Genomic DNA, 14,118 nt, shown 5'->3' with positions numbered 1-14,118 from the left:
ATTGTAGTTCCCTCCTGGCTGGGATTTTTTGAATGCTGAATTGGAGACCGGTTGAGTTGAGTCTTTGTTTGTAAAACACTTGACTCTGCCGTGTTGTGTGAAACCCCCCTTAAAACAGGTGGCCAGCACTAACCCTTGGCTGCTCGGGGATTCCTCATCCTACCAGCATCAGATTGGCAGTAAAAAGGAGGCGGTTGTTTCATCAGTGAGGCCAAACCAAGTAAATGGCTCAAGCCTCTTTTTATCCACACTGGTCTGAAAGGGGCATGAATGCATCCTCATGGCTGGTCCTTGCCAATTAGTGCTGATTGAGATTAAAGCATAACAGCATCTTCAGTGGATGCAGTTGGGTGCATTCAGAGCAGAGCCTCTACCAGTGGTACAAACCTAAATCTTTGTTTTTCATGTTTTCTTATAGAAATGCATCTATTTTTTTTTCCTTGCCTCCCCCTTGCAGAGCATCCCTGCAGATTCCTGGTACCTGCTGGGCTCTGTGGCTGCATGTGTGCTCCAATGCAGGGTGCACAGTCCTGGCCATAGGGCAGGAGCAGCCATTTGTCCCCCTGGGAAGAGCCCAGCTTGGAGCCCAGTGCTGTTCCTCTCAGGGGTTCAGCATGGAGCAAAAAAATACGCCAAAACACTCCTGAGTCCTCATCTTGCTCCATCAAATGGTTCCTTCTCACCCAATCAAATCAGGAACGTCTCATCCCATAAGACACTGCAGGTGTGCTGTGGCCAAGAGGTCAGAAATGATGGATTCATTCTGGATGTTTTCTAACATTGAGCAATGCTAACAATTATTATTGCAGGCCTGGGACAGATCCCATAGGTAAGATGCACCAGGGCTCTGGTGAACATCCCTGAGTGGATGGGGGAAATTGTTTTGCTCTAAGTTCTTTTACTTTTTAAAGTTCTATTTGTTAAGGAAAAATACACTTTTTGGTGAATGAAAAGAAGAACCTGAAAAAGTTCCTCAAAGGAATTTCCCAGAACAGGTGTTTGCTCCCCAGTCTGTGCTGCTCAGAGGGGCTCACACCTTTCCCAGAGCACACAGCTCAGTGTAGTCCTTTTTCTGAGTCTGGAATGGAAGCCAAAAATTTCTCCCACCTCTACAGAACGCAGCTCAGGCAGAGCCCCTGCCCACAGTGAGCACCTATCGTGTGCTGCCGAGCAGCCTTTTTGGATCATCTGGTTTGACTACTGATTTTTTTCCCTACGCATTTCAAAATTTTGCTTGTTTCTCTTTGAGTTACTCCTGCCTGCCCAAAGGATGATCATTCCTGGTCAGGTGTGGTCAGGATCATGCTGGGTCAGCTATGGGGGAGGCACTAGAGAGGGCCTCAGACCCTTCTCTGCTGCAGACAGAGTGGTCTCTGCCCCATATCTTCAGAGGCTGAAACCAGGTCACGTTTTTGGCCCAGGGTCAGCACATGGGGCTCTCAGATGGGTGGTCCAGGTGAGTGCTGGAGTTTAGCTCTCTGTTGGGAATGCTGTCCTCTGCTCCAGCTGGAGTGGGTACCGGGAGCCCTGGGCACCACCCTGAGGGATGCAGGACACGGCCCACCCCCATGGGGGACCCTGGGCACCACCCTGAGGGATGCAGGGCACAGGCCACCCCCATGGGGGACCCTGGGCACCACCCTGAGGGATGCAGGGCACAGGCCACCCCCATGGGGGACCCTGGGCACCACCCTGAGGGATGCAGGGCACAGGCCACCCCCACGGGGGACCCTGGACACCACCCTGAGGGATGCAGGGCGCAGGCCACCCCCACGGGGGACCCTGGGCACCACCCTGAGGGATGCAGGGCACAGGCCACCCCCATGGGGGACCCTGGGCACCACCCTGAGGGATGCAGGGCACAGGCCACCCCATGGGGGACCCTGGGCACCACCCTGAGGGGATGCAGGGCACGGCCCACCCCCACGGGGGACCCTGGGCACCACCCTGAGGGATGCAGGGCACAGGCCACCCCCATGGGGGACCCTGGGCACCACCCTGAGGGATGCAGGGCACGGCCCACCCCCACGGGGGACCCTGGGCACCACCCTGAGGGATGCAGGGCACAGGCCACCCCCACAGGGGACCCTGGCGTGGCGGGCGTGGGGGCTGCTGCCGTGTTTGCTCAGTGTGCTGTTCCTTCCAGGTACATCTGTCCCACCCACAGCTTCAAGCGAGGCTCTGCCGACTGTGCAATTAAGTAATGCATCCCTTGCCTTCCGCCCTTCAGGTAGCCTGAGTCCAGAGCCGTCCTTGCTCTTCGGCCGAGCTCTGTGTGTCTGTGCCTCTCGCAATCCTCCTCTCGTTCCTCACATCCTGAGCCCTTAGGGTACGGAGAGGGCTGGCCTGGCACCTCTCAGTTCCTCATTCCAGCCTGGCACAGACCGGCAGGCAGGGTTCCTGCAGCATTGAGGGCACAAACCTGAGTGTGTGTGTGTGTGTGTGTGTGTTGTGCACACCTGTGCATGCAGGTGCGCACACACAGACACAGCCGTGCGCTCCGGGCACGGCGCTCCAGGGACGCCTCCCCACGCTCCCCGAGCTCTCCTGGCTCTGCTCCAGAGCATCAGCACCTCCTGTGAACCAGGGAATGGTTCCCTGACCAAAAACCATCAGCACCTTTGCAGAGGGGATGCTGGTGGATCAATGGCATCAGCTGCACACGGGGCTCCCTTCTCCAGAGAGGAGTCTGGAAGCAGCCGTGCAGCTCTGAGCTCTGCCACGGTGAGCACATTTATTCAAACAAAGCGCGTTATTTTTTATGAAGCGATCTTGAAATGGGTCGCTGAAGGGGAGCTTATTGATTGAAGAAGGATGAACTCCTCAAATTTCTCTGGTTTAAATTAGACCAAATTCAATTACGATACGACAGGCAGGTTAACGCTGCTCTTTAACGGCCCCTCAATAAATTCGAGGAGGGGTAGCCTGCTCCATGCCACGCTGTGGGAATGAATAACATTATTGCTCATCCTGTCATGGGCAGGCAGTGATTTCTGTCCTCCCATGTCGTGGCTAAGTGCTTTATAGTGTTCACAGAGTAACAGCAGCCTGCTCTTCCACCAGCACCCCCTGCCAAGTCCAACCTCTAGTGCTGCTCCATCATTTCAAAAACTTCATTCCACAAAAGAATTGACCCCAGATTCATTTGGGAGGTGTCAGTGCAGTCCTGATGTTTCCTACCTCCAGGGAAAAGGAATAATTGGCTCACCAGGTTTTCAGGAGTGCTCAAATGACTTAAGGCCATTAAACACCCAAATTGTGACCTGTGGGATCTTCAGGCATACTGATGGGATAATCACTTAACAAACGAAACTGTAATCAGATTTAGAAGAGGTCACTTGTTCAGGAATTCTTCAAAGCTGTAGGCGTAGGTTTCCTTTCCCCTGCCGCGATGCAGATGTTACCTGCACATCTGGGAAGCTCAGGAGCTTCAGTGGGGTCGGTGTGTATGAACTTACTCCTGCCCACAAGTTCAGCTCACACTGCCCAATGTCAGGAGCTTGACCTTAATTTTCACCCAGAAATAGAAGGTAAATTTTTGTGCAAGTGCAGCAATAAATCCTGATGTGCCAAAAATAATGTCGTAACTGCATTTTCATAAAAATCTCCCTCTGTTCTCTGCTTTTACAGCAGAAATGCACATAGAGGAAGGTCAGGGCTGTCCAGAGATACCCCAAAATGTTGCAGTTGGCCTAGTGTGAAGCTGGAGGGAGGTGAGGAGGAAGGACAGGAGTCAGGAGCACCACACAGCAGGGGCTCCATAAAGCCTGGGCTTTCCCACATCCCAGCAGGACAGGCTGGATCTCCCGGTGCTGCCTTTGCTCCACACCTCGGGCACTGAGGCGAGGAGAGCCGTAACCGGCTGGGGAGGGTGAGGAGCACGCAGGGAAGGAGCTGTTGGCAGCAGCAGCAGTGTCAGGAGCGGTGCCAGCGGCCGTGGAGAGGTGGGGCCGGCTCCTCCAGCTGCAGGAGGTCCCTGGAAGGAAGGAGCCGCTGCCTCCAGGTGCTCCAGGATGCTCCTGTGTGCAGGGGGCTCCCGTCACCAAGGTGAGCCCAAAGCCGCCGCCTGAGCCTCGCGGGACCCGCTGCTGAGAGCGTGGGGAGCACTGAAGGTAAACCTGCAGTGGTTTGACCCGAATAGGTCTGAGGCTGTTAGTGTGGGTAGAAAGGAGATTTAAAATACAGGCAGCCCGGGCCAACCCAGTCTTACTTTTACTCTTGGGATGCTGCTGCTGATGGAAAGAGTGGAATATTCATAGATACATCTATATTTAAAGCCTCATTAAAGTGGAATTGAGTGGAACCTTTTCATTGAGAAGTTGGGAGCAGAGAAGTCTTCCCTCTGCTAAACCTCAGTGTAAGCACTGACCCAGACTGTCAGAGTGCTGCTCTTACCATCACCAACATTTTTCTTGAGAGCCCACGGAAAGCTGATTTTAGCACTTACATTGGCAGAAATGTTAGAAACCTGGAGATCATTAGAACATTGACTTTTTAAGAGAGTCCCCCAAAGCCCCCATAGCTGAGAGCCTGCAGGTGTGAATCACAGATGATGATTATCGATACTTAGATGGACAATCCCCAGCTCAGCATCTGCTCCGTACTGCTCCTAACCTCTGGAATTAGTTCCTTAGTTCTGTGATGAGTAGGAAGCAATCCCAAACCCCTTTCTCTCCTGTCTATGTGCTGTTTGCTGAGCCGCACTTTTTGTTTAAAGGAAAACTTCAAGGTTGCCATTCCAGCAGTGTAATCACTCTTTTGTTGATTACATGAGCAGTTGGTAAAAATAATCAGCAAAAATAAATTTGCTACCCAAGTCTCTTCCTGGTCACCCTGGAAGAGGCTCTGGAGCACTGCTGCTGCTGTACAGTGATCTGGGCAGACGGGCCCAGTACTGCATCCCATGAAACCCTGGCATCCCCTGTTGTGGGGTGCAGCTGTGCCAGTCCCTTGGGGGAGCAGCACAGCACTTGGGAAGACAAATTGTTTTTTTTTTTCCTGCATGAGTTCAGCTCTGGCAAGTGGATTGTACCATTACCACTGCAGTTTTCCTTTAAGGTGCTTTGGTGCCAAGCAAAGCATCGACCCAAAAACGGTTCAGCCAAGGTGCAGAGTAGCTGCAGAGTAGCCCTGAAGGGGCATGTTGCTGACAACATGCTGTGATGTCTGTTCCTTCCCTGCCCTTCCCTCCTTCTTTCTGCCCCACCCACAAAAATTCACAAGCAAACCCAAAACAAAAGCCTAATAGGCAAATTCCTGATGATTCGCTGGAGAGGCCAGGATTCAGCTTGCTCCAATATATATTAACATCCTAATGGGAAAGCTCTGCATGTATACATTTACTGCGCCCTGACAAGAGGGAATTAAATGTCAGAAGGATTTGTAGCATCTGTAATTGAATTGGTGCTGAGAAAAGCAAATCTTGAGGAAGAATAACATATTAGGATTAGCAAATAATGTGGCATTTTGTCAGTTCCTGCCATCTCAACTGTTCCCTCTTCAGCAATAAAGTTGTGATTTCTGGTTTAATCAGAGATAGGAGGCGGGAATAGCTTGGGTGAATTGGAGACAGCATTTAAAGCAGATTCCGGTTGTTAAGGTCAAGTCTCTCATTGGCTTTGGGGAATTATTCCTTGTTCCATAGACCTGACACTTCGTTAATTACCAACGAAATAGCGAGGGACAGGATGTGGAGGGGCTGTTCTGTGCTGGTGGCACACAGGCAGGTTTGCTGGGAGCAGTGTTGGAATTGCTGGCAGTGAGTTTGGGCTTTGCTGTGCCTGCAGGCAGAGCCGTAACTCTTGGTGCTGGGTCATGGTGCCAGAGCATGCGGGCTTTGATGAGGGGCTGGAGGCAAGGAGAGGAGATGCTGCAGCAGGAATGTTTTAGGCCGTGTGTAAGCTTGAAGATGTATTTAGCCACGTGTATAACAGCGTGAACTTTGGGTTGGCGCCTCGCAGGGGTCGTCCTTAAGAGGAACAATTGAGAAAAATGGCCCTGCACGTCTCAGCAGAGGAACTGACACTTAACAAACTCTCCTGAGCAAACCTGGCAAGGCTTTAGGCCAAAGTCCCCTCTCAGGGGAACCCTTGCTCCCTGCTCTTGGTGTGATGCCAGGCAAAGGGAAGACAAGAGGGATGTGTAGGCACAGGGCTCTGGCACAGCCCCATCTCTGCGGCACTGGATCGGTGGGACAGCGTGGAGGCTGCCGCCGCCAGCCCGAACACACGGCTTCGTCTTTCCAGAACCTTAATTTATGATGATGAAGAAAAAATGCCTCTTGATGCAAAATCCTGCTGGAAGCACATTACAGAGCCGTAACTCAGCATGTTTATGCCCCTCAGCTGTTCCAGATGTCAACAAGGCACTCATCGCCCAGGCTGGGATGCTGCTGGCTGCTCCGAATGCAACCGAGCGGAACTGGGCGAAAGTGTCTGAAAAAATAAGAAAAAAATGGAGTGAAGCATGCCTAAAGCAGCTGCTCCAGCAGATGAGCCAGCTTAGTTGCTTTGCAGAGAGCCGGTTCATGGAGGCCAGATCAGCCAAGCTGGAGTGGCAGTGGGAAGGCTGTGTCAGAGTGCGGGCTCCCAGGATGCCCAGTGTGACTGGTTTTCCCCAGCTGCCACCCTGGGCAGGCAGCAGATCCTGTCCCTGGGCACGGGATCAGCTCAGCACCCCATGAGTGTGCATGGGCACCTTTCCCTCAGCATGCAGGGATGTTCGGCCGCTTGCCACACAGCAGACGCTGGGATGTGATCACAGCATGATTGGTTCCCACTGGAGATGAGACAGAAGGTCCCCCTTTGCTGTGTATTTGGTTTACAGGGGAATAATCTTTTTTGGCTGCAGTTTTTAGCTTATCAGCCAAGCTGCTGGAAGGGTCTCCACAGTGTCTCTCACCACGCCCCAGCTCATCCCAGCATCTCTCTGCCCACACTGGGGCTCCTGCTCTCAGAGGTTACTTGAAAGGGGCTTTTATTCTTAAATTGTTTTAATTAAAAGGCGCTTTATGGTGCTCTTGGTCCCCAGTTATTTACTTGGGTCCCTCAGTCCTTAATCTTGGAGCAGAATTGGAAATATCGATAGAAAGCGTAAATCCCAGCTGCTGCTCGAAAGCTTTGTATCAGGTCTCGGCTCAAAAGAGCCCCATTACCTTTAGCTGTCACGGATCTGTACGCTTGATCGATAAACTTCAAATATTATTAGAGGTGGAGGCTTCAGAGATTTGCTCTGTTCTTTGGAGGGAGACGGAGATAAATCTTTCTTAAAAATTGACTTGCATTTGCTCTCTCAGTCGTCCTGGCAAAACGCATTTCTCCGAGGTGTCCAGGCAGGCGCAGGCAGGGCAGATTTATGGGCCATGTGCTTCTTGTAGTGAAAGATTTAAATGGTAAATCCTTCACATATGACTTCACAAATCATGTAAAGTTAAAAGATTTTTACCGTTTCTGTTGCTGCTGTGCTTAAATTGTAAGGTATGGCCAGTAAATCATTTTAATAGAGGTGTCGCGCTTGACTCACTAAAAAAAAGAGACAATGGTTTAGCTTCTATTCCAAAATGTTAATGTATTAATCAGCGGGAGAATAATTGTTTTTTACTGCATTATAAATCTCACTTGCCATTAGGATTGCAGCGAGGGTTGATGTAGCTGCGTTCTTAAATTAAAATTGTTTACACTGCTATACATTCATTTTACATGGCCATAGCTCATCCGGGGTTCATTCCGGAGCTGTTCCTCCGCCACATCAGTCATCCCTCTCCCAGGTGACGGCATCCTGAGGGAGAGGCGCTTCTGAAAGGAAACTAATTGTGTGGTGAGGAGTTAAATAAACGCAGTAAAGCAGTCGGAGGCACCGTACAGTTACTGCTTACTGTCGGCCTCGGACTGGGCGTTAGCTTTTGGGTCAGGAGTGCGGTGTCCTTGTGGGTTCATTGGACAGTAAAGGTGCGGGTTCATGGTGGAACCCAGTTCAGTCGCGGCAGAGGATGGTTGTAAACACATTTTCCATGCTGGGTGGGTTGGGTTTTGGGCAAGGAGTGTTTTGGGAAGTTGAAATGTTTTCAACAGGGCACTCGTTAATGACATTTCTCAGAGCTGACGATTAATATTCCCGTATAGTACTGCTCTTCTCCATGCCCCATCCACCTAGAAGGCTGAGATTTGGGGAGCACTATAGGGAAATTTCCCAAAATAGATCCCCACCAACAACTCCGTGTGCCCTTCCTCCCCTCTCCCAGCTGTCTCCCACGTGCGTAGTCATAGTGCTGCTGCTTTTAGCGGAAAACACCTCGCGAGTCGAGCCGCCAGATCAGTTCGGCTCCGGACAAAGCTCCTCTGCCCGAACTCATCTGTCTAGTTAGCTCCGTGCTTCACCCCTGCTCCTCTGGAGAGCCTGAGGGCAGCTCTTCCCATCCTGAGAGCAGCTGCAGCCAGAGCCTGCCGAGAGCATCGTAGTAAGTCCCCAATTCTTATTCCTCTTCTGATCTCAACAGATTCCCGCGCAGGTGAGGACGGGGCCATACGCAGCGTGGACCATGCCGTGGTTGGTGGCGTCGTGGCCGTCGTCGTCTTTGCAATGCTTTGCCTGCTCATCATTTTAGGGCGATATTTTGCCAGACATAAAGGTAAGGCAGAGACCAAAGCTGGAGGATGAAAGGCCAGGCTCGTGTGTCCCCTCAGTCGCGGTGTTGTCATGTCTGACGGGACACAGGCCCCACTTTCTCTCCCAGCAGCACTTTTTGTTTCCTTTGTCGATCGCTCCCTCAGCACCACACCAAGTCCCCCAAGGAGTCACACAGCCTCCACTTCCCTTGCAGGTACATACTTCACTCACGAAGCCAAAGGAGCAGATGATGCGGCCGACGCAGACACAGCCATCATCAACGCAGAGGGGGGACAAAACAACTCCGAGGAAAAGAAAGAGTACTTCATCTAGAGCAGCCTTGGTTCCCATGAGGTGTCCAACTGTGGACGGTTACTACTGGCCCTATTTAAACGCTACAAAGACAAAGTGATCTTGGAAGTTGCAACCAGCTTGTGTCTTTTTTTTTTTAAGGAAAAAAAAAGCAAATGGGTGGAGAGCGGTGAGGCCGGGAAGGTCTGGGATTTGCTGTGTAAAAATATTCCTCGTAAAGTACACTCTGCTGTTCGACACCTCAGTTCGTTTGGGTTTTCTTTTTTTGGCCAAGTCCAGCTTGGATTTAGTTTAGTGAAGTCATTTGCAGAAGATTCTGTGCCTTGTTTAATTTCTGTTTGTTCGGGTCGGGGGGAGGCTGGGAAGAAGAGGGGCTTCTGTGCGTTAGTTCCCTTCGGGTTTCTGTGGCTCTTCGTTTCCCCTTTCCTGTTTCTGGAGTTGCCAGCTGGGACCCCGTGGAGTAGGTGCGTTTCTCTGAAGGTGTTTCCCCTTTTTTCTCTTCACCAGTTTCCGTTCAGAACTCGAGCTCATCGGAGGAGAACCAGCACATTTTAGATGCGTAGTTTGCAGTTCAGTGTGCCCATGTCCCGTTCCCCTGTTGCCGTCAGGGCTCGGATAACACCCCCCAAGCCCCCTTTTGTGGCTGTTTCAGGTGCTTTCGATGGTGCAGCTGGGAAATGGGCTGGAGCTCGGCAGAGGCGCTGCTCGGCCGTGGGGATGCAGGAGCAGGGTCCCTGCTGGGCAGGCAGAGCCCTCCCGGATGCGGGGGTTTCTCCTCATCCTCTCCCCGCTCGGCGGCCGTGGAGGCAGCAGGTAAAGCCCCTCTGACGTGTGAGCCCAGACCTGGAGAGCGGCTGGATGAACAAAACTGCCTTTTTTTTCTACCTGCTGAGTAAAATGTGGGAATTCGTGTTGAAACGAGCGTGCTAATGACCACTAAAGCCATAGGTGCACAGGAGACTCTGGCTCAATTGGAATTGTAAGCGACAGGTAGCAAACTGCAGCGGGAAGACGGTATAAAGTTATATATGCTGACTTTTTTTTGGTGAGTAATCATGGATTTCGAGCGATACTTTTTTATTATGTTTATGTGGCAAATGTATCTGATTTATTTAAGGAAAGCATTAATCTTAGTGTCAGGTTTGGGGATTTTTTTACGGGTCTTGGGGCGGGGGGGGCCATTTTCGTGCGTTTGTTTTTTAATTGCTGTTTTTTGGCAGAACCATTACAATGTGGGATTCCTTTGGGAACGGGGCGGCCTGGAGCACCAAGCAGGCCCATTCCCCAGCAGTATTCCGCCTTCCCCCTCTTTCAGGAGCAAAACCTCGCGAAACAAGCACCCTTTTTTCCGAGCAGCTTTTGCCGAGCGCAGCTCTTCTCTGAGCCCTCAGCACCATTGCCAAACCCCATCGCGGTGAGAAGCAGCCAGGCTGGAGCCGGGGGCTCCGCGGCACGGGACGGGCATCCTGGCCTTGAGCAGCCCATATTTGTTTGGAAGTGTACCGTAGTGCAGTGTTACTGATGTAACTTTGACTTACAATGTTGACATGTCTCAGGTTCATGTGTTTGATTGGTGTTTTCCGTCTCAGGTAGATTGCAAAATTTCGGCCCCACGCATTGGAAAAATAAAAAAAAAAACCACGCATAAAAACAGGAGAAAAAACCAGGAAATTATTAATTTTAGTTGTATATCGGTTTATGTATTTTTTCTTCAGTATACAGTGCACTGTTGAAATGTATTGTTGAGTATTACTTTGTACAGCTTTAGATCATTAGGACTTTGAAGCGTGAAGAAAGAACAACCTTGTTTAAAGGAGGATCACAAATGAAGAACGCAGAACTGATGATAAACAACCTTGTTCTTTATTTACCCGGCCTTTTTATTTTTTCCCCTTAGGCCAGTTCTGTTTTAAGGTGTCCATGGAAGATGTTACAGTGTAAGAAAATACATATCCATCTGTTCCCATTCACATTTTGTATTGGTTCATGTATCCCATTTTTACAAAGGAAAAGAAGTACTATAAAATATCTGTCTTCTTAATAAAAAAAAGTTAATGTTACAAAACTAGACCTTGTTTTGCACTCTTTATCCCAGCTGTTACAGAGTCCACTATTGGAGCTCCACCAGCAACGTGGGCAGGAGGAGCTGGGGCTGAGCAGGTCACGCTCAGCACTAGGACAAAAGGAGTTAAACCTGATGTATTGAACCTGCATATGATACAGAGCAGATTTCATAAGTTTCTTGTTTATAATTGCTAAACTGCTTTCTTTGAGGAGTAATGCCTGGGAGGAAATTGATCTGACGCTGATATTCCAACTTTCCCAAGCTGGGGTAGGTCAGTACACAAGTTCTTAATAGCAGACAAATATTTAAATCCTCCCTTGGAAGGTAAGGTAAGGTAAGGTAATCCTCCCTTGAAATACGTGACCTCCTTCACCCCATTCTTGTCTCCGTTCAGACCTGGCACTGCCAGGTTTCCTGGCATCTGTCTGTGGAACACCTGGCATTTCCAAGTGGTGACGCCGATGTCCGTTTGCCCCGGACGCGCGGCTGCGGCAGCCGGCGCTGCCGGAAGGATCCGTCCGGCTCCGCTCAGCCTCGGGCAGCAGCAGCATCAACACTCCTCCTCTCCTCCTCCTGCGTCCCCTCCACCACAGCCCCCCAGATCGGGCTGCGAGGCAGCTGCAGCACTGAAATTAGAATCATTAATCTTTTATGTTCTGCACAAAGGATGAGGAGGAAGACAATTGCTTTTTGAGGAGATCACACCGAGAACAACCGTGCAGGAGCAGCGTGCTTGGCCCCGGAGGGGCCGCATGGACCCAGGGGTGTGTGCCAGACCAAGGCCACTGTCCAGCTCCTGAGCACTCAAGGCATCTTGTGGTTATGTCACAAATAACGTTTTTCTGAGAGAAATTGTGACGCTGAGGGACAAACCATAGGGCAGAGCCAAAAAAGCAGCTCGTTCTTTTCTTACCTGAAATGAGCAGAGCAGCTTTGATGGTTTCCATGGCTATTGCAATTATTTCAGTGCAGAAGAGGTTTGTGGCTGATGCCAGCTCACGATGGTTTTCTCCTCGAGCCAGCACTCATTGTGTCTCACACTTGTGGTGTCTGTAATTTATCCTCTCAGGGGTCCACGTCTTTCAGGGTTTTAAGGTTATTTAGTGGTGCTTTTCTTCCCATTGAACCTAAACACTCTGCTCCTTTGCTTTTCTGGCCCTACACAGGCATTACAAATAGGTGGCAGGAAACTACACCTGTAGCATGCAGGATCAGGTACCTGATGAAACCCTTTGCATTAACTGCTCAGACACTGAGATGCAAAGAACTTGGATGGGGAAAGCTGGAGAGAGTAACAATTGAGCAACAAGATTTAGTGACCCCTATATCTTGTGTCCAACTGCAGAAGCACGCTCCCCAGACATGGCCCCACAGCTGCTGAGCCTGGTCCATTACACAGAGCTGAGGACACTGCCAGGATTTAATGAAAATGAAGAAAATCATCATTACTTCAAATAAGAATGTAGTCTTTGCCCTGAATTTCACATTTTCACAAGTTGCAGAAGTCATTTGGTCCTAATTGCAGAATTATTTTATTAGTTCAGTAATACAGTTCTTAATTTTCTTTCTTTTTTAACCAAATACAGGTAGGAATTGTTTTAACAGGGTATCTGAGTCTGACCTGTGTAATTACAGCCTGTTCTGCCAGGCTGAAGTTGCCGAAACCCTTATGCCACATAAAGTAATTATCAATAAATGACACTTAAACTCCCATCAGGTAAGGTGTACCTGGATCCTGGGCTGGGTGATTGAAATACGCGGGAGCAGGGACGAGGCGTGAGCTGGCAGCATCGATCCTGCTGGCCAGTCAGTTCTCATCAGAGGGTCCTGACAAGGGGCTAATAGCTTTTTCTGAAGATCCAATCCCATTTTCTAGGCAGCGGCTGGTGCTGTGCCACCTGGGATAACACCTGCTCCAGGTGGCATCGATCGGGCAGGGGCACGTGTGACACCCCAGCGCCGAGTCCCAGCAGCTTTATCTTGTTGTGTCATTTCAGTGAAGGGAAAACCTGAATTCCGTCTGAACCCAACACCTGGCTTAAAAATTTACATCTGAATTAACGTAACCAGGAAAATAATTTCAGTCCACTGACCACCAAGGGTTTAAGCTGGGCTTGTCCTGTTTCCAGAGTCAGCTGTGGAGGTGATCCCTGCAGCACTTGGAGGGCTCTCCTGGAAACCTGTGCACAGGTGAGCAGGGCAGGGGCTTGGCAGGTCCTGCAGGAAAAGGCAGGGCAGGGGATTCTGCAGGGCTCTGCACACCCTGCAGCTGGGCTGCCAACTGAGCAGCTCCTTGGTCTGTTTCAGTTAAATAAACAGACTTTGTGTAAACAAACAGGTTTTAGGAAGAAAAATAAGCTTTAGCCAAACTGACAAACACTATGTGAATAAATAAACTTTAGTTGAATAAGCAAACTTCAGTGCAGTAAAGAGCTTGAGTTAAATAAGCAAACTCTGTTCAGGTCCAGCTGTGGCAGCAGGATGAGAGCTCAGCAATGCTGCCCAGCACAGGCTCTCCTGGAGAGAGCCCCCTGAGAGCTGCTGTGCCTGGGGACATCCTCAGTGCCTCCCAGGGTGTCTGCCTGTCCCGTGTCAGGTCAGTTCCTCGCTCACCCCTCCAGGCTCGTCCTGTCCCCTCCCGGTCCCCGGCGGCGATGCACTGATGGGTGCCTCACACCTCGGTGCCTGCACAGCTCTCCCTCTGTTTTCCCTGTCAGCCCGGGCTGAGCTGCATCAGTATCAGCTGTAACCCGTGTGCCTCTGCCTATCTGCCCACAGCCTGTTCTCCTGCAGCAGCTCCTTATCCCGTTCTGCAGGATAGCAGCAGCCCTGTAAGTCACAGACCTGGAGAGATGTGGGCAGCATAGGAATAATGCCTGCAGGTGGAACGGGGATGCACAGTGTAGATAGGAAAGGGTAGGGAGAGATGCCACTCAACAGTCCCTCAGCTCTGCAATCCAAGGTGAGCAGCGTTTGGGCACTGGGCAGCCTGAGTGGGGTTTGGGGGACACCCTGCAGCCCAGAAGGTGAGGAAATGGGGCCCTTTGGAAGAGTGAAGGGATTCAGCAGCCCTGGGGTGTCTCGTTTGTCTTAGGACACAGCTGTGAGCCAGACCCACATCTGCCTCCGGGCTTCAC

At 50.8% G+C, this 14,118-nt stretch overlaps 1 protein-coding gene across 5 annotated transcripts in view; it reads left to right on the top strand.

Annotated features, from left to right (window-relative positions):
* CADM1 (cell adhesion molecule 1) overlaps positions 1-10,986 on the top strand; it is a 137,271-nt gene extending 126,285 nt beyond the window's left edge. For all 5 annotated transcript variants that reach the window (XM_030965007.1, XM_030965005.1, XM_030965006.1 and 2 more), the window contains 2 exons: positions 8,495-8,626; positions 8,819-10,986. In XM_030965007.1, the coding sequence (XP_030820867.1) occupies positions 8,495-8,626; positions 8,819-8,937 (251 nt within the window). In that variant the 3' untranslated portion in view covers positions 8,938-10,986. The remainder of the gene's footprint in view (positions 1-8,494; positions 8,627-8,818) is intronic.
* Positions 10,987-14,118: the final 3,132 nt, after the last annotated feature.

Source organism: Camarhynchus parvulus, chromosome 24 (assembly GCF_901933205.1).
Source record: "Camarhynchus parvulus chromosome 24, STF_HiC, whole genome shotgun sequence".
In the NCBI taxonomy this organism is placed as follows: domain Eukaryota; kingdom Metazoa; phylum Chordata; class Aves; order Passeriformes; family Thraupidae; genus Camarhynchus; species Camarhynchus parvulus.
Note: the sequence above shows the minus strand (reverse complement) of the source record. Positions and strands in the feature narration are given on the sequence as shown.